Consider the following 19,862-nt stretch of genomic DNA (forward strand, 5'->3'; position numbering starts at 1 on the left):
TCTTTCTAAATGGCATGCTGCAGCACACTGAAAATTAAATTATCAGGAATAGATTAAAAGTGATATTAAATAAGCATAAATGTTACATTGACTGCACTAATCTTTCATATTTCATTTAATTAAAAATAATTATCTGAAACTACTTCAGAAGTATAAGCCTGCTCCACTGTAATATAGTAGAAATCAGGGGCCTTACCACACTATTATTGTCAGGTTTGCCACTGAGCACAGGGCCTTGTTTATAACCATCGCTAAATACAGTATGAATCAAGTAATAAAGATATCAATCCTGTATCAGTTCACTGTCTAAAGTAAAAAAATATACACGTAAAAAGTTTTGATTTTTGACATTCTGAATGACTTGCTTTTGTTTTCTAGCTGAGGTTCGATTAGGCATGGGCCATTGCTTCGTGAAACTGAACAAGTTGGAAAAGCTCGTCTGGCATTCAGCAGGGCTCTGGAGCTTAATTCGAAATGTGTAGGGGCTTTGGTTGGATTGGCTGTTCTAGAACTCAATAACAAAGAGGTGGGTGTGATGGGATGGGGAAAATGTGAAGTTCTGTATTGGGTTTCTAGTTAAAAAATGAGCCTCTCAGCAGTCTGAAATTTTTTTTTTTAATTTTATCTATATCTATATCTATAATTACTGAATCACTTTAATCAACATCACTGATGTTGATGGTATTGCAATTCTGAATAGTTACGAAGAGTGCAAATTAAATGTTAATCTCTCGTGTGCTTCTTAGAGCCACCTGTATTTAATAAGTGATATGTACACTAAGTAATATGAATTAAAAACTAGCGGTGTGTTAAATGTGTGTGTAAAAAATATTTTACATAGAATAATAAACTGTGCCCATGTACGTGGTCTGATTGTTGTTTGAAATTTGTTTCTTAATTCTGGAACTTTAATCAGTTCACCACTTTCAGTAAGCAGCACCTCCAAATACAAATAACGCTGCAACACACTGGCCAGTGCTGCATTCTTCCCTACTCTCTTCAAAGGCCGGGCATTAAAAACAAGTCCTTTAGCATCCTCTGAAAGTCTGCAAATCTCAAGTAAAATTGTTCTGGTATAGAAGGGCACTTCCGGGAGAATGCTATACCAGTAGCCCCCCTCATCATTGTATCAAGGAGTAATCTACTGTCAGTGTCTCCACTGATTGCAGTTGTAGCGGAGTGTCTTGGTAAGAAAGGCAGTCTCTCAGGTGGCCTGATCCCAGGCCATTCAGACTTCATAAGTACAAACCAACACCTGAACATCTGTCTGAAGTTCGCATGTAACTAGTGTAGGTTCAGGAGCACAAGTGTCACATGGACCTTGTCCACATTAAAGGTTGCCACTTTAATCACATTGGCAAAACCCTCCTGTGTTGATGCACCTTTACACTGGTATAACTGCATGTACTGGTTATTCCATTTTGGCGAAGCAAAATGAGCTAAAGTGGTATACGTGCATCTACACAAGGGCTTTTACCCAAATAACAGCATCAGTAAAAATTACACTCTTTGCCAACATAATTATGCCAATAGAACTTTTTGAGTGTAGACCAGGCCTTGCTCTCTATTGGACACCCTACTTACCAAACAGGTAATCACCTTCTGCATTGTTTCTGGTTTTCATATAAATTAAGATGTAGCCTCGTAGAGTGCACTGAAAATACAAATACTAATTCTATTTCTGTATGGTTTTTCCTTTTGCATCCCTTCAAACCTCCACTTGCACATTTAACTTTATCTACAGTATAAACAAACGTATATGGAAATGAGAGAATTTACACTGTTAAAATTATAGAACCAAACCAAAAAGTTCTAAAACCTGAGATCATAAATGATTCATTAAACTAAATTCACAGGGATATTGCTATGATAGCTTTGGAAAGGACCAATGTATTTTTGGACTGTAAAACACTTTCACTTCTATTGCACCTTCCATCTGATTGTCTGAAAGCATTTCATGAACATTAATTAATCCTTTGTTAGGGGATTTACCCTTTTTATGATGGATAACTGAGATGTAGATGCTAAATGAGTTGCCAGAAATTACACATTGAGTCAATGGCAAAACAGAAAATAGAATTAGAGATAAGATTTCTTCCCTGTGACAATTTCACATTTGTGCCAGCTTGCAAGTTACTGTACTTGTCATGGGTTCTGACTTGCAATAAAGTTTGGGTTTGTATTCAGGAAAACTAAATTATTGCAAATTAAGAGATCCCTTTGGAAGGGAATGATTTAATGTTCATTTTTTAAAAGGCAGATTATAAAAAGCAAATGCTTATTTAATATTTTATAGTGTAGTAGTACTCAAAGTCCCAAGTTGAGATTGGAGCTGCAGTGTGCTAGTTGCTGTACAAAGGCATAAGAACACGTGGACAGAGCTTGCGCATTAGAGATAATAACATATAGGGTGGTGAAAGGGATACAACATATTAGCAAAATAATCAAGATGAGGATGAGCATACATGGTGTTTCCTCTTTTAGTAGTTGTGGCCAGAGTGGGGATGAAAGGGAATGTTGGGGGTGAGTGGGTCAGTAAATAGGAACAAGGAAGTTGAGTGTGAGAGAGGGTACCATAGCGGGGCATGAGAAGATCTGTGAGGAGGAGGTAGGGGCAAACAACAGATGGAAAATATCTCCACTTCAGGAAGTCCTGTTCCTCTTTCCACCACCCATGAAAGGCCTTGGTGCCCTGTCAAAGGGGTACTCTCTGTGTGAATCTGGGGGAGTAAAGAGATTCTGGCTGGATTGTCCTGATGCTGCTTCTTGCCATCAATGGAAGGCTCTTCTGAGCCACAGTTCCTGGGACTTGTGAGAAGAATAGCTCTGAAGATGTTATATTGAGGAAATATGTTGAAATATAGTGCTAATATCTATTATTCATTTAGGCTGATTCTATCAAAAATGGTGTTCAACTCCTTTCTAGAGCTTACACAATTGATCCCAGTAACCCAATGGTGCTGAACCACTTGGCTAATCACTTCTTCTTCAAAAAGGTAAGAAAGTACATGAATGGAAAATTCCATAACTTTCTGAACAGTAACCGCTCCAGTGTCAAACTCATTACTGCTTCTGGCTTCCAAAAATCATTTTAAATCCTGCATTTTGAAAGGTATTAAAGTACAGCTGTTAAAAGAATAAGTTTTACCCATCGTATGACTTTCATAAGGCCAAAGGGTAAAAGTACATTTTTAATATAGGCAGAAAAGTGTAAAATTTCAACTTTTAAATCCCTTATTTGTTTTTTTTCCTCAAGACTGCCAAGAAGAGCGCACACTTTTTTCTTAATTTAAACTTACCTACGTTTCCTGAAAAGATTTCTTTTCTGCTACTTTTAAAACTGGGGTATAGAGAAAAGAACAGTAACTTGTAAAATTAAATCTACTGATGTTAACTTACCAATGCTACTGCTTATGTTTGTCTGCATTAATCAGTCCAGGCCTGATGATTCAGAAATGTATAAACTTCACCGCAAATGGGTTGGGATTTTTTCAAAACTGCTTTTTATTTTCATCTTCAGGATTATGGTAAAGTCCAGCACTTGGCTCTCCATGCTTTCCATAATACAGAAGTTGAAGCTATGCAGGCAGAGAGTTGCTACCAGCTGGCCCGGTCTTTTCACGTACAGGTAGAATGAATTTTTAAAAAATCCTTTCTAGATTACATTTAGAACGTTGTAATATTCAAATGTATTCAACATCTTAAAAAAACTAAACAAAACTCTAAGAAAATAATCCATCTGCTTTTTTTTCTCCTTGTTTCTTTTAAATTAGGAGGATTATGACCAAGCTTTCCAATATTACTACCAAGCCACACAGTTTGCCTCATCCTCTTTTGTATTACCATTTTTGGATTGGGTCAAATGTACATTTATCGGGGGGACAAAGAGAATGCATCACAATGCTTTGAAAAAGTTTTGAAAGCCTACCCTAACAATTATGAGACTATGAAAATCCTTGGATCTCTTTATGCTGCTTCAGAAGACCAAGACAAACGAGATATTGCAAAAGTATGTTCAATATTTATTTGCTGAAGTTGGATCTCAGTGTTACCTGTTTGATGACCTGAATGTATGTCGCTCCAGCTCATACCTCATTCGTGCATCCAAGGGAAAATTTTGTTCCTGAAAATCTGAGTTATGGTATCACTAAAAATCAGGTTTACTTCGCTGTGAAAATAGAACTGGGGGTGATAGTTTTAGTAGGTCAGTCACTTTTCCAAATGGCAAGATATTAACTGCAGAGAAGGTAATGTCATCTGAACAGAAGTGGGTCCATGCTAGATCTGTTAACCAAAGCTAACAAAACCATTCTGCTTCTGTTGCATATGGAAAAACACTTTTTTTCCTCTGCATAAAAAAAGGTGATTTGTCTGTAAATGACAACTTGACTATCACATTTCTGGGAATATTCTTATCCTCCCAGTTTAACATTCTAAAAGGACATTGTCACATACTAGTACAACATTTTTTTAAAAATTTGTCTGTTTATTCTTTCTGATGCTTAGATCTTTTCCTTGATTTACTACTGATTTTCTTTCTATTTACTCAAATATTACTTTGCTTTTCCCTCAAATTTTGAATGGCAGTGTGGGTACATGGTTTCATTTACTGATCAGTAATTTAACAGTATATAATACCTCTATCAAGACAGACCCTCCTTTTGGTAGGGAACACAGACATTTCCCAGAGCTGAGCTTCAATGAAAACTGACAAGCATACATCAGGACTGACCTGAAAATAAGTTTCATGGCAAATCAGTCTGCTAATTTCTCAGTTATTGAATGTGGTAGTTTTTTGAAGGAAATTTGTATTCCTCCTGAATAGTTAGAACCCTAAAGTTCTTTCCCCATATCTTACTAAATGGGGGGGTGCGGAATACATGGTGTTAAGTGATGATGAACTAGGTTGGCTTTGTTGCCTAACATGCTCAGTCATATGCGTACATTTGAGGTTTTATATCTTTACAGAAGAGATGTTTTCTGCTTTCAAGCCTAAACAAGTTGAAAAACCAAATCTGGTGCCTTTTTTGACAGTTTATATTTATCTTTTGAGTGCATAAGTACTGTGTTTTTTCTCAGGGTCACTTGAAGAAAGTCACAGAACAGTATCCAGATGACGTAGAAGCGTGGATTGAACTAGCGCAAATCCTGAGCAGACTGACATACAGGTATTAATGCTGTAAAATTGGAGACATTGTATAACACATACGCTTAGTTTAAGTTACAAAGTGATGAATGGAACTCATCCTGCTACTTCCTTCCCACCTTTTCAATCTTACAATTGCACAGGGTGCCCCTCTCAGCCTATGGAACAGCAAACACGCATCCTTCAGGAGAAAGTGCAGGCTGATGTCCCACCAGAGATTTTGAATACTGTGGGTGCTCTCCATTTTAGGCTTGGAAACCTAGGTGAAGCAAAGGTACTAAACCACATTACTACTTTTTAAATAACCTAATTTTAAGAAATTATCCAAATCTGAGTTTAAATTATTTAATCATCTAAGCATTCTGTTCCTCTCTCCTTCCTCTCTCTTTTTATTTTGTCCTTAGAAATACTTTTGGCATCTCTGGATCGTGCTAAGCAGAAGCTGAACATGATGAGCATTACTACAATGCTATCTCAGTAACAACATCCTATAATCTTGCCAGACGATATGAGGCAATGTGTGAATTTCATGAAGCAGAAAAGCTATATAAAACATTTTAAGGGAACATCCTAACTAGGTTGACTGTAAGAAATTCTTCTATTTTGGTTCAATAATCCTCCTCTTCAAACTGAAAGATTTTTGTTTTGAGGCCCTCATCTGCCTCTTTGTATGTTTGAGTTTTTTGTTTTATAACAGAGTTCAGGAGGCTGAGCGATTTTTTTGTCTTGTGTAACTGATGTATCCTTCTTTCTTCTGTTTGGTGAATAGCTCATAAGTCAAATCCAGATTGTTTTCAAATTTTAACTATTTTGATTAACACTTACAAAAGATATAGTCAGAGATAGCATAAGCTTCCAACTCAAGATATTCTCCAGCATTTAAATAAAAATCATATGTAATGTGTGTCCATATATAGAAATAAAAATATAGAATATCTTTAGGTGCTTGATATCCTAAACTTATCAGAAAAAAGACAGTTTGTGAAATCCTTGCCTGGCCTAATTTATTCTGTTTGAGCGGATTATGTAAAATAATTTTCTGTTTTTAGGCTATTTGCGCTTAGGAGCTATGGCTAGAGATAAAGGCAATTTTTATGAGGCTTCTGATTGGTTTAAAGAAGCACTTCAGATAAATCAGGTTAGTGAGACTCTTAAATATTTAATTTAGAAGCAAAATTTCAAATGAGATTCACTGGATTCCTGTCCCTTTTTTTTTTTTTTTAAATGAATATATGCAAGTTATCCAAAGTAGTCCCTTTCTTTTAGTTAACTTCCTCTGCTCTGTTTTATGTATATAAAAATGTAATTTATTTCCATACAATACGCATGTAATAATACAATGATTAAGGCTTGTATTTAGATGTCTAGCACAGATAAGTGAAAACAGTCCTTAAGTTATTTACAATGGAGTTTGTTTCAGGACCATCCAGATGCTTGGTCTTTAATTGGTAATCTTCACTTGGCTAAACAAGAATGGGGTCCAGGACAGAAGAAATTTGAAAGGATATTGAAACAACCATCCACACAAAATGACACTTACTCCATGCTGGCTCTTGGTAATGTCTGGTTTGCAAACTTTGCATCAGCCCACCAGGATAGAGAGAGGTAAATTTCACATCTGTTGAAGTACATTGGTATGCCATTAACCTTTGACCTCCCTGGCGCAAGTATTTATGTTGTATGTATGGCAAGTTCATCAGTTGTAAAATATTAGGTGCACTGCGTCACCAAACAGATGAATGAATGATTGATCTTTTTCTTACTCATGTTTGTAGGAAAAGCGTCATCAAGATCGTGCACTAGCAATCTACAAGCAAGTACTTAGAAATGATCCAAAGAATTTGTACGCTGCTAATGGCATAGGTGATTATTACACCTGAATTCCCTTTAGTAGTTTACTAGTGGTGGTTCTTGGATTTAGCTCTTTTAGTATATAATCTGCAGAGCATTTCAAGCATCATTTTTGTTTAGTTTTTTTTTCAGAGGCTATACATTACTGATCTCAGGAGGAATGTCTTGCTATATCGTGCAGTTAATTGTCTCAATTTTCTGTTAACATTCTGGGAACTTTGATAGTATTTAAACCTGGAAGCTTACCTGTACGTTTAACTTTCCCTTTAGGAGCTGTATTGGCACACAAAGGATAGTTCCGTGAGGCTCGTGATGTTTTTGCCCAAGTGAGAGAGGCAACAGCAGATATCAGTGATGTGTGGCTGAATTTGGCGCACATCTACGTAGAACAGAAGCAGTACATCAGTGCCGTGCAGATGGTAACCTCTAAGTTGAACCATTTAAAATATTGGAATGAGGTAGCAAAGGAATAGCTAGAGGTCGTTGCTGGCAGCCTTCAGATATTCTGAATAATATTCTTGTTTTAAACAAATTATGGTCCTATTCAAATAAAATAGAAGTCCTTTTAGCTGCCAGGTTATGTCTAGATTTAGAAGTGAACTGCCAACTGTGGACAAGAGTAACAGAGGATCTATCAACTTGTACTTTTTATTTCTGTGCTGTCCTAAGTACAGTTAAGATATAAATAAGAGTTTTTTGTTCTACGAGGAGGCATTTTTGATTGTGTGTAGTTCAGTTAAGTCACTTAATGTCATTTATAAGAGACATTACTGACGTAGATAAGTACAGTTTGCTGTCTTTCCTTCATGGCACAGTTTTTTGTAATCATGGCCCGGAGTGTGACTACTAACGTGTATAACACACACTTCAAACTATCAACTATCAAGAAACTTCATCACCCCCCCCTTTCAACACACAACACAGTTGATCCTACCAACTCTTTTGGCCGAATCCACAAACCCAAAAGTCATACTAAATAATTAAGAGATAAAATGCCTATTGTATACTGGGGATCTGGTAAACTATGGCCTATACAAAGTTGTTTCCAAGAAACATCCATCCACTAGAAAACTGCTACTTTAAAACATGTGCCCTACAAGTCAAACTTAAAATAACAAAAACAAGCAAAAATCAACTGAATGATATTTGGAGAAAAGCTCAGAACAAACTAAACATTATTAGAGACATGGAAATAGAACCCTCCTTAATTGTGTGTACAGGGGCCTTAGAGTAAACACACCCAGGAGCTTCAGAATGGCTACAAAAGCATTACAAGAACGGCGATGCCATATGGTTTCATAGATAATGCCATAAAAAAACCTACTAAATACAATCCTCCATTGAAACTACTGATAAAACTATTTGATAGCAATAGGAGTCAAATTATACTATATGAAAGTGAAGTTGCAAAACCTATTGTAACAGGCAATTGCACTGTTTGAGACAAAAATCTTAATAGAAACCTTACTTGCAACATTTTTGCAGATATTTACGAGTACTAGGACTCCAGGGACAAACTGGGGGGTCACTTACCCATATCTTTCTGACATGCAGAAAAGAACACTAAATTTAACAGCAGCATAGCAAAAAGTTCCTACACTGCAAAGCACAGTGAGATCAAAAGATCGTATTCAAATAGAAGTGCATTATCACTCTGTGGGCTTGCCAACACAAACAATTCCACCCAGAACTAAAAATGCACAACATGCTAAGAGAGCACCAGTATTGGCGTATATGGAAGAACAAATCAAATATAACAACTTAGACTAATACAGCCACAAAATTATTGCAGTAGCTGACTCTCTACAGAAAATATGCAAAGCCAAGGTAGCTTTCTCACCAAATATAGAATCCTTGGCCATAAACTACAAGTGGAAATTGGGAGACAAAGCACAGTCCAACCCCAGAGGTGGTTCTTCCTGCGAGTTTAATAGAGATTGAGAGACTTTCTACTCCAGTGTTTGAAATGTGAGGAAGTTCAAATCAAATGATTTTCCCACAAATGATCAGAAATGATGCAAGCTTTTTCAATAAAAAAAAAAAAAACAGCAAGGAAAACTGCATAACTTTTGGATGCAGGGGGAAAAAGAGAAATGGCATGTTATGTGACAGCCTGCCACTAGATCAAGAAAGGTGGTAATGACCAGTGGAAACTGAGAAATAAAACCCTAAACGCATCATGAAGCCCAGTTGTAGGCTGATTGTACCTGCATTACACTTCAGCAACACTTTGATAAGTTACTGAGCCAAACAATGTTGAGTTAGCTGGATAGAACTAACATGATAGGTATTTATTAAAACTGACCTTTTTCCTCAGAAATTACAGTGAAGGGGATGGGGTGAAAGAGGTATATCGAGTATATTTCAGGTTACGATAGCAATACATACACATGAATAGAGAGAGAAAATGGAAATTTCAAATTTCATAACTTAAATAAACATGCTTATTCCAACAATTCTTTTTCTTGTACAATTTGTACCCCTACCTTGGTTACTGTAAATCAGTGATTCTCAACCTTTCCAGACTACTGTACCTCTTTCAGGATTCTGATTTGTCTTGTGTACCCTAAGTTTCACCTCACTTAAAAACTACTTGCTTACAAAGACAGACATAAAAATACAAAAGTGTCACAGCACACTATTACTGGAAATTGCTTACTTTCTCATTTTTACCATATAATAAAATAAAATTATTGGAATATAAATACTGTACTTACATTTCAGCATATAGTAATAGAGCAGTATAAAACAAGCCACTGTATGAAATTTTAGTTATTACTCACTTCACTAGTGCTTTTTATGTAGCCTGTTGTAAAACCAAGCAAATATTTAGATGGGTTGATGTACACCCGGAAGATCTTGGTATACCCTCAGAGAACCACTGCTGTAAATGAATGGTGCGTGCTTACAATGTTGTGCATTCCAAAATGCATAGGATCCTATTGTATTAAGCTAAGGACTTGCAGGAGTGCTGAGGGACCTACGAGTTTTTACAATAACTTGGAACTCAGAATGGTATACAATAAAGTGGAAGAGAGCCATGCAACACAGTGTAATTATTCTCTTCCCCTCCCCCCCATCAAGAAATAAATATATTTCATGACTAGAACCCAAGTTACTTGGAATTGTCTGCAATACAAAACTGCTACAAAAGTTCTTAAAACTCCACTATTTTTTTTTTTAAGTAATTTGATCTTTCCATTTCAGTATGAAAATTGCCTTAGAAAGTTCTATAAGCATCAGAATACTGAAGTATTGTTGTACTTGGCCAGAGCACTCTTCAAATGTGGCAAATTACAGGAATGCAAACAGACTTTGCTGAAGGTAAAAATATGTATGTATATTGCAGTTTTTAAAGTAATTTTATTCTTTATTCTTGAATACATGCTGTTTCATATCCTTGGGTTATTAATGTACATTTATTTGTACATCTCTTTAAATACTATAGTCTGGGGTTGAAATAATTGATTACCATCCATATGTCATTGATAACTTCTGTGATTTAAAAGATGTCCATTTCATTCACAGGCTAGACATGTAGCACCCAGTGATACAGTCCTTATGTTTAATGTGGCTCTAGTGCTACAGAGGCTAGCCACTTCTGGTCCTGAAAGATGAAAAAAGTAACCTGAAGGAAGTACTAAATGCTGTGAAAGAACTGGAGTTAGCCCACAGGTAACAATAAGCAGTAAAAAAAGTTTTATGCCCCGTTTTTTAATTGCTGTAGTATGTTTACCTAGCTGTCATGAAAGAAAATACTTTCTTCTGAATATGGATCTTAAATTCCAATTTTGATATGAGTGAAAGTGGTTTGGTTTTTTTGGTTTGTTTTACAGAAGACAAGATTTTTTTTTTTTTTAAGTTGCATCTCTCTCAACATTCCTAGTGGAAAAAAATTAGATATAAGAGCTTAAGCTTGAAGAAATGGAGCCCTGCCAATCTTTGCTCCAAACCAGTTTTCTTTGTTTTGGTGTTGTAATCTCCAAAGAAGTTCTGTTTTTGTTTATGTCTCTGCCTTATGTAATTCTTCTGGTGGTAGAAGATCACAATTGAAGGGGGCGAGGAAATCCGTCAACTGCTATTCACTAACTGAAAATAAATTAAATATTTATTCACAGAAATTGTGAAAATAAAAAAAAAAACTACCAGCTGTGGAGCCATTTCATGAGCTTGTTCGAGGTCTCTTAATTAATCAGACTTCATGAGTTATTTTACAAACCTATTTTTTAAATAAAGAGAACTGAGTTCAATTAGATTAATCAAACTGTCCAGCACTTGTGAGCATATTGAGTTGAACGTGCCACAAGAAATTAAGGCTTATTTCTGTCCCTTGGTAACTAATGCTGGCCTTCCACAGCTTTCTTTTCTTCCTGCCCATTTTCCTGATGCAAACTTTGGTTGTAAAATCTTGAAATCATTTGTTTTATATCCTGGTTACCTGCCAACCTACTTCAGTCACAGATCTCAAGGAGTAGTTTACCTTAAATTCCAAAACACTGTGTGGCAGGCAAACTTTGTTACTTTTTTGTTTGCTTGAACAAACCACAGTGTGATTCTTCACTTTTAAGCTGTATACCTATCACTGAAGCTTATGTAGATAGCAATTTGGTTACAGGTATCAACCAATGTTATAAATTGAGTACTTTTTTACTAGTCCTGGCTTCACTTTGCCACTTGACATCTCTAATTCTGATCTCATTCATAGTTACTATCAATTGCCATTGAGTTTGCTGAGTCAGACCATTGGAGGTAGGTCAGCCAGTCATATTGGCATAAGGGATTCTGATATACTTCCAAAAACAGTCTGTGCATTTAGGCTGATGTTGCTGTCACTTGCTTTATATACTTAAGCACAACTCTGAAATGCGAGACAAAGTTGCCTAGTAGGTGTTTCTTTTCAGACTTCTGTTATAGCAGGAACTTACTTTGTCTGAGCCCTTTTGCTCTATTCCTCATTCATGCCCAGAAATATCGTGCTCCTAGTATTGACGAAAACGCTTCCTCAGGATAAAGGCTTCTAATTATTTGCTCACAAATTAAAAAACAAAAACAAAACCCTTTATTTATACAGGCAATCACTTCAAAATTGTACTGCATGCTGTAATACAAAAATCCAGTTAAACAAATTTCCATTTAGAAATCCTGTAAGGGAAGTCTGTAATCTCTTGTCTTGAGGAAAATGGCTTGCATTACATGACTGATGTTGTCAGAATTGGTGTGAATTTAAATTATCCTGCTTGGTTGTACTCACTAAAGTATTATAGCCAGATTTTTTTTAAGTGGAGTTGATGCCCCAGTCTGGGGGAATTCAGACTTCCAACACATTTCACTTTTGCTGCTGAATGTCTGTCGGGATAAACTTGAGGGTGGAATCTGAATCTTGTATCTCATATGAAAAAAGTTTGTTTGTTTTGTTTTCTTTGCAGTAGAATGCTAGGTCAGTCTAGCAAAGAAAAGAAAAGTTCTACTATAGAAATCCTTTCAGTCATAGAAAGGTAGGGCTGGAAGGGACCTCCCAAGTCATGAAGCCCAGCCCAGCCCTCTGTGCTGAGGCAGGACCAAGTAAACCTAGACAAATCCTTGCTTGCAGATTGAGAAGTTATCTTTGAGGGGTTGGAAAGTCTCTATTGCATGCCTTCCAGAAGCTATACCTATAGACCTCAAAGCCTCTAAAGGTCTCTGGATCTATCTTCTGAGATCCATGCTTCTGTCGAGAAAATGTAAATTTGGCCAGGGCAGAGTTCTAGCAGGAAAAAATATTTTTTCTATTTCCTCCCTTTTTCCACTGTTTCAATGGTCACCACAGTCCGAAATAGAATGGAAAACACATAAGTGTGACTAGTCCAACAACATACGTAGTCAGGCACCAGTGGAGCAGGGTGTCAAAGACTCCCTCCTGTTGATGTAATCACCAGAGGCTACAAATGCAATGTAGTAGGACTGAGTTAGGCAGGTGCAGCAGCAGCAGATGCTGAGGTTCCTGGGAAAGCTAAGGCAAGACTGATCTGTAAGGGAGGAGAGATGATGATTTTCAAGGCCATCTCCAACAGAGCTCTTTATTTCTGAGACTTCAGTTTCTTGCTGTGTGATAATTACAGTACATAGGACAGCTATGTCTAGAAACTAAGCCTGCCTCCAGTATAAAAGCAAGTAGAGAATTTGGATTTGACCCTCTATTAATGGGAGTTCTAAGAATTAATTTTTAAATTAAAAAGATCTAAGACTTGATTGTTAGATTGGTTCTGTTTGAGTACTTTAAAACAGAATAGAACCAAGTCAACTGTGCTGAAAAGATGCCTCTTTTTTTTTTTTTTTTTTTTTTTTTTTTTTTTTTCAATAGTTAGGGTGTTCAACGCATTGAAACTATTGGGAAAATGTAGGTAAATAGAAATTTGGCTGTGATAACTCAGGTGAAGTTTTTTTCATACTTGCTGCTGACACTTTCAATTGTTTACAACATTATAAGACTGCAATGTTCCACTTCAAACATTCCTACATGCTGAGTGAATCGGTCCCTACAGAAAGCCTGTAAAGTGTTTATGAACTTTTTGGATTAAGGGTGAAAAGAGCAATAATAATTGTAGTGATCATTTTAAGAATGTTTGTTTGTTTTAGGGATATCAGACTTAAATGTCAACGTAGTACTTTTGTACTAGAAGGCCCAAGCACAGTGTACAAATATAGAAGCCAGCGTGTCATATCAGTAGTATTGTAAAATTTTGCAGTGACACATTTGCTTTTGGTTTAGGTGAGTGTTTAAGTAAAACGAAACGGGGAATATAAGACGAAATGTCACTATATCAATCTGCTTTTGTTTTTCATTTTCCCTCCAGATACTTCAGTTATTTAAGTAAAGTAGGAGATAAAATGAGATTTGATTTGGCTCTTGCTGCTACTGAAGCCAGGTAAAAATTATTCCTTTTTTTCTGATTAAAACAGAGTATTTTCCAGAACTAAAATTCAGTGGTTGGTTTGTTATCATGGGGGAATAGTGATAACCATAGGTAAGGCGCTGTGAGCATTTCCATCAGAATTCATTTTTCAATTGCTCATAATTTTCCAAACTTACTGCTGGGAGGCTAGAACACTCCAGGCCTGGTGTTTGCCCTCTGGTGGAATGTTTACTTGTAAGCTTGAGAAGCTTGAGCAAAACATTGTGAAAATGAGTTGTGGGGTTTTTTAATGGCAAATATTTTTCCCCTTAAAATAATTTCTTTGCCTTTTTCTTTTTTAAGGGGGCTTGGGATCAGAAAGATGAAATCTGGCAGCTACTAGCTTTCACTGAGAAGTGATTTTGAGTGCCCTGGTGAAAACCAGTTATTTGAAGAGTAGTTAGGACTTCAAATGAGTTCATGCAATCACAGTACTTTGGATGCAGCTTCTTAGCTGTTTTTACCAGTGCTCCAAGATAAATAATATAGTACTGTGCATATGAGCACATCTAGCTCAGGTGTGCAGTAAACAGATATCTCGAAGGTGCACATTGAATGAAAAAAACTCAGCTTTATTCATTGTACATCTTACAAATTCAGGCTTTTCACAGATTGCATGTGCAGACTGCAGTACCAATAGAAGTTATAGTATGTCTAAAATTGTGGGCAGAAAAATATTTTGCATTGTATTAAGAAACTATTTGTGAACATAATATTAAAGGTAACTTCATAATGAACACTAAACTTACCGGGGGTTGAACTGAGACCACTTCCTACTTCATTTTCTGATGTTTGAGCACTTAAGCCCAGATTTTTAAAGGCATTTAGACAGGGCTGCACTCAGCGTTGCCATATCTGATTTAGTTAGGAGCCTAAATCTCAGTTTCAAATGTGATTTAGGACACTTGAGAGCCTAAATCCCATTGACAGTTGATGGAATTTAGGCTCTAATGTGCCTGAATCATGTTGACTGAGATTTAGTCCTAAATCAGTTAAAAAGTCTGGGCCCTGAACATAGTCTTAACTTCTCACTATATTTTTGGATTGGGTAGGTTAATTACAGCTGTTTAAATACAAGGTGCTTTTGTAAGGGGTATTTGTGGAGCTGTACAGCTGAGTTTAAGACTCTTCCTCTTTATGTTAAGGATTTTTTCTTACTGAAGTAGCTAAACTTTTAACAAACAGACAGCTTTGAGTAGCATTCTGTGGAATTGTGGAAACATGTTCTTCAGGCTTAAATTAAAAAAAGCTAGCTAAAAAAATCCATAGTCTCAGAAGATGAATGAATAAACTGAAGTAAAAGTCATCACTGTAATGGATTTTAAAAGGACAAATAATTATGTTGTGTGTAGAATTATTAAACATTTCAGTTATGTTACTTCAGATCGCTTGTATTTTGGTTCAGTGGTACGGACAACTTTCGTATCGTGATGTGTGTTCTTTTATAACTGTTTTCTCCTTCTAGCATGTGTGATGTGCCTAGAAACTTACTTTCCTTTAATTGAAAACATTGAATGTTACAGGCAATGCTCTGATTTACTGAGTCAAGCTCAATATCATGTGGCTCGTGCACGCAAGCAGGATGAAGAAGAGAGAGAATTGCGTGCCAAGCAAGAGCAAGAAAAGGAGTTGCTCCGCCAAAAGCTGCTTAAAGAACAGGTTTATATTCCCTGTAGTACTGTGTGTGTGTGTGTGTGTGTGTGTGTGTGTGTTAAATGGGTATGCTTGCCACCATAGCTGTGTGTTGATACCTAGAAACTGTTCAGGGAGTAAATGAGTACTTAACAAAGAGGGGGCTGAAAATGTATGGATATGTAAAAAGGGGTGAAATTGTTTCCTCTGCAGAGCCCGTTCATTCAGGCTTTGGGGAAGGAAAAGTGAAAATGGTGTTTAGGAGAACAGAATTCACCCCCACAAGATGTGAGATTCTAGCACAAGCCATCCATGGTCACTGTGTGATCTATGAACTACACTAGCAGCAGCTGCTTCTCCATGCCTCCAGTGCAGGGTCCTGGTAATGGTCAGTTTGTTCTGATTCTTTTAGGAAGAAAAACGCCTCAGAGAGAAAGAAGAACAGAAAAAACTTCTGGAACAACGAGCCCAATATGTGGAGAAGACCAAGAATATTTTGATGTTCACTGGAGAAGTAGAAGGATCGAAGGAGAAGAAACGTGGTGGCGGAAGGGTACAGAATGGAGTTTTTTCCACACTTTTCTATAATTTTAGAGTTACTCTGTGACCAGAGTTAAGACAGGCATTAATCAGCACCTGACATTTAGTGAGGCTGTACAGAGTGCTCATCAATGACATGCAGACACCTTTGGGATGGAAGGTAAATCAAGATATTGCTCCAAGAATACAGTACAGAAAATAAATTTTATCCAACAAATATCAGCAGCGGGTGGAATTATATATTATAATAATCGTTCTTAAGAACCAGTTTCTTAGTGCTAAATCTGTACAGATAATGGGACAGTCGAGGCATTAAGGTGAAAAGGGTTATATTCTCCATATGTTGACTGATTGGTTTTCAGATTACAAATCTGGTATGGTGTGGGTTTTTAACTTATTGCAGCGTTCCAGAAAAGGAGGAGAATTTGATGAGTTTGTCAATGATGAGAGTGATGAAGATCTGCCTGTGTCCAGAAAGAAAAAGAGGAGGAAAGGCAGTGGTAGTGAACAAGATGGTGAAGAAGAAGATGGCGAGAGGAAGAAGAAAAAGAGGAGGAGGTAACTAAGTTTAAATCTTTTAAATTCTTTTTGTAATTCTGTAGTATTGGTTTAGAGTATACCTTACACAGGAGCCTACAAATGATGTTAGAATAAGACCAAGTAGATTTGCTTTTTTCCCCGAACAACTTTCTTTTAAAAAAGAAGTTCCCAGTTGTAAATGGCCATACGCATCCATTATAAACCGTAAATGTTAGCAAAATGCTAACTGTTCATATTACTATAATACAAGAAATGTATGGTTAACACATTGATCGTTTGACACTGTTGGAAATAATACACTGTTTATGCAGGAATTAAATATTAATTCTGACGTAATTTTTGTGTTTAAGACCCCAGAAAGGAGATGATGGAACCGATGATGAAGAAAATGAAAATGGCCCAAGACCTAAAAAACGACGTCCACCCAAAGCAGAGAGGAAAAAGGCCGTAAGTTTCAAAGTGTAATGCCTTGATAGTTCCTGTTTACATTTGGAAGATTACAGTGCGACAGCATTCAGTAAAGTGACATTCGCTGAAGGGAGAACTATGTAAAATACTTCCTGCAGCAAACATCTATCATACTTTCCCCTTCTTTTATGTCTCCTAATATAGCAGTAGCTACAGGGATGCTTCTGAAAGCTCTCCACTTCCATTTTGAAATCAGAAGATAAATTCTGACCATTTCAAACAGCTATTTGTAAATCTGAGTCTAGTTTTCTGCATCCATCTGTTATGTTAGAACAGCTGTACTTTAAGCTCTCAGTTATTTTATCCATTTTACTCCATTGAACAAGCAATATTACTTTGTATATTTTTCCATACAGGCCAAGCCAGAACGTCTGCCTCCTTCAATGAAAGGAAAGATCAAATCAAAAGCCATAATTTCATCTAGTGAAGATTCTTCTGATGAGGATAACTCAAAATTGCTGATGATGGGTATGAACCTTTGATTTTGTACGTTTTGAAAGTCAAATGTTGACTTCTATCTGATGGAAAAAGCTCTGAGATTGGCTTTCGACCTTTTCCATATTGGGACAACCCCACCCTAGTTAACTGACACTGTTCTCTAAATAAGCAATATGTAAAGGGCACGTCATGACCTCTTGACATCCAGGCCCTCAGGTTGCAAACCCATGCTTGAAGATGATGATGATGATGATGATTAAAATAAAACTAAGTATATATTCCCAAATCTAAATTGACATAACTGTAGGGTTAACACTCCTCAAATGAACAAACTAATTATTGTTAAATGGCCAAAAATTCAACAGTCAGTACTTTGAAATACTGTGCCCAGAAAGTGTGTACTTTTGAGGTCTAAAAAACATTCTCAGTCAAAGCATATACTCGTGTCTCCTTTGGTATTTCTGAGATTGGAATCCCCCCACTTCTTAGTCCTGACTTGCTGCTTCAGTGATGTATCACTGTTGTATCATGTTAGTCTGAATGGGTTCTTTGTGTTTCACCTTTCATTCTCTAGTGTATTTCCTTGGTGATCCACACAGATTTGCCAAATACCTTTTTTCATAGCCAAACTGGGAACCCTGCACTTGGGAAGATAGTGAGTACTGCACTGCAATACCATCTTCCTCTCTGAATTATTTGAGTGTCCTTTTCTCCTCTTCCTTCTCAGTGCAAGTGTCAACATCTCTGTGAAATCCAGGATTCTTGCTTGATCATATAAGCCAATATTTGCAGCTTAATAATTGACTCTACTGCTTTTTTTAAAAAACAGAAATGCCAGGAACAGCAACAGTGATTCTGATGACGCTGAACAGCCACGCAATAAACACATCATGTCTGACAGCGATTCAGATAACAGAAACAAGTCTGGTAGTGAGATGGGAAGTCCACGGAGGTCCAGTGCTCATCTATCTGATGAGGATTCGGACAGTGACAGGTCAGCCAGAAAGAAGAGACTGTCAGATTCAGAACAGTCTGACAATGAGTCTGTGCAATCTGGGAGAAGCCACTCTGTACAATCAGGAAGTCGTCACTCCGGTGGCTCAGAGAATGAATCTCGTCCAGCTTCTCGCAGTGGTGATTCAGACAGAGATTCTGATAGAGGATCTGACAACGAAGGCTCTGGCAGAGAGTCTGGCAATGAATCTGAACCAGAAGCATCCAACATTGAGGGGTCTGAACATGGATCAGAAGGTGGATCAGATGATAGCGATTAGATTTAAATTACAACCATTTTTTAAAAATTGTTTTTTAAATATACTTCAGTTTATGAGGAGGAAAATCCAATTTTTAGATTTGAAAACTGATTTAAAAAAAACTTAATGTTTTAATAAAACTGTTGTGAAACTTGCTTCATATGATTTTGTTCTATCAAGCTGTACATTACTAGGCATTAATGGATATTTCTCTGTGTTGGTGTATGTGGTGTATTCTTACACTGAAACTAACATAGCTGACGATCACAGATGCTGTACAGTGAGTGGTAAACTCACACAATGAGGATGGGGTGTATGTAAATGCTGCAGAACAAAAACACCCAAGTTCAAAGAGTTGGTTAAAACTGTAGTGTATTTGTTCAATGTTTCTACATGCAAAAAAGCTACAGGCCAGTCTTTGTGAGATCTTATTGAATGGTACAAAGAACTTTGGGTATTTATTTCTTTGTGTCATTCTGAATAGAGATCAATGGTGATGTTGTTTTTTTTTTTTTTAAACTGTTAAAGGGTAAGTTTACTGTGATGCAACTCCTAAGTTTTGAAAAGCTTTCCTTCTTGTGCCTGCTTTCCTGATATACCAATTTAAAAAAATAAATAAAAAGCAACAAAGATGCAGGTTTAAACAAAAGTTTATGAAATAAACATTACAGGTATGTAGATAAAATGCAAATATATTAAGTTGACAGGTGAAAAATAAAGATGTAGAAAACTTTCTGTATTCTTGTATGGTTGAGTGAAGAGATCTGCCATTGTTGCAATAATAAAAAGTAGTTGCTACCATCTGTTCTGGAGTGATCTATTTTACTTCATCATCCTTTTTTTAAAAAAAAAAACGCCTATCCCCTGAACCCAACAGTAACAAAACAACAAACTGCAATCTATTATGATGACACACGAAAATCTTGAAGTTCAGATGTCATTAAGAAAATGAAGTTTGCCAGCAATCAGACATTTAAGTTCATTTTTCATTTCTAATAGATGGCTCCACGTTCAAGAGTTTTTAAACCCCCTCAATTTAGTACTGTGTGTACCATGTAACAA

General features: G+C 36.6%; 1 protein-coding gene across 1 annotated transcript in view; it reads left to right on the forward strand.

The window, feature by feature from the left end:
* Window positions 1–18,821, forward strand: part of CTR9 (CTR9 homolog, Paf1/RNA polymerase II complex component) — a 28,839-nt gene extending 10,018 nt beyond the window's left edge. Inside the window, 29 exon segments of the mRNA XM_038406170.2 lie at window positions 379–432; window positions 435–526; window positions 2,889–2,996; window positions 3,521–3,628; window positions 3,774–3,843; window positions 3,846–4,009; window positions 5,080–5,168; window positions 5,290–5,317; window positions 5,319–5,420; window positions 5,551–5,557; window positions 5,560–5,580; window positions 5,583–5,693; window positions 5,696–5,731; window positions 6,196–6,284; window positions 6,567–6,713; window positions 6,715–6,780; window positions 6,922–7,009; window positions 7,268–7,416; window positions 10,205–10,321; window positions 10,526–10,600; window positions 10,602–10,672; window positions 13,831–13,902; window positions 15,453–15,588; window positions 15,974–16,114; window positions 16,505–16,659; window positions 16,992–17,088; window positions 17,466–17,553; window positions 17,556–17,577; window positions 18,377–18,821. Coding sequence (XP_038262098.1) covers window positions 379–432; window positions 435–526; window positions 2,889–2,996; window positions 3,521–3,628; window positions 3,774–3,843; window positions 3,846–4,009; window positions 5,080–5,168; window positions 5,290–5,317; window positions 5,319–5,420; window positions 5,551–5,557; window positions 5,560–5,580; window positions 5,583–5,693; window positions 5,696–5,731; window positions 6,196–6,284; window positions 6,567–6,713; window positions 6,715–6,780; window positions 6,922–7,009; window positions 7,268–7,416; window positions 10,205–10,321; window positions 10,526–10,600; window positions 10,602–10,672; window positions 13,831–13,902; window positions 15,453–15,588; window positions 15,974–16,114; window positions 16,505–16,659; window positions 16,992–17,088; window positions 17,466–17,553; window positions 17,556–17,577; window positions 18,377–18,821 — 2,948 coding nt within the window.
* The last annotated feature ends 1,041 nt before the right edge of the window (window positions 18,822–19,862 follow it).

Source organism: Dermochelys coriacea, chromosome 6, assembly GCF_009764565.3.
Source record: "Dermochelys coriacea isolate rDerCor1 chromosome 6, rDerCor1.pri.v4, whole genome shotgun sequence".
In the NCBI taxonomy this organism is placed as follows: domain Eukaryota; kingdom Metazoa; phylum Chordata; order Testudines; family Dermochelyidae; genus Dermochelys; species Dermochelys coriacea.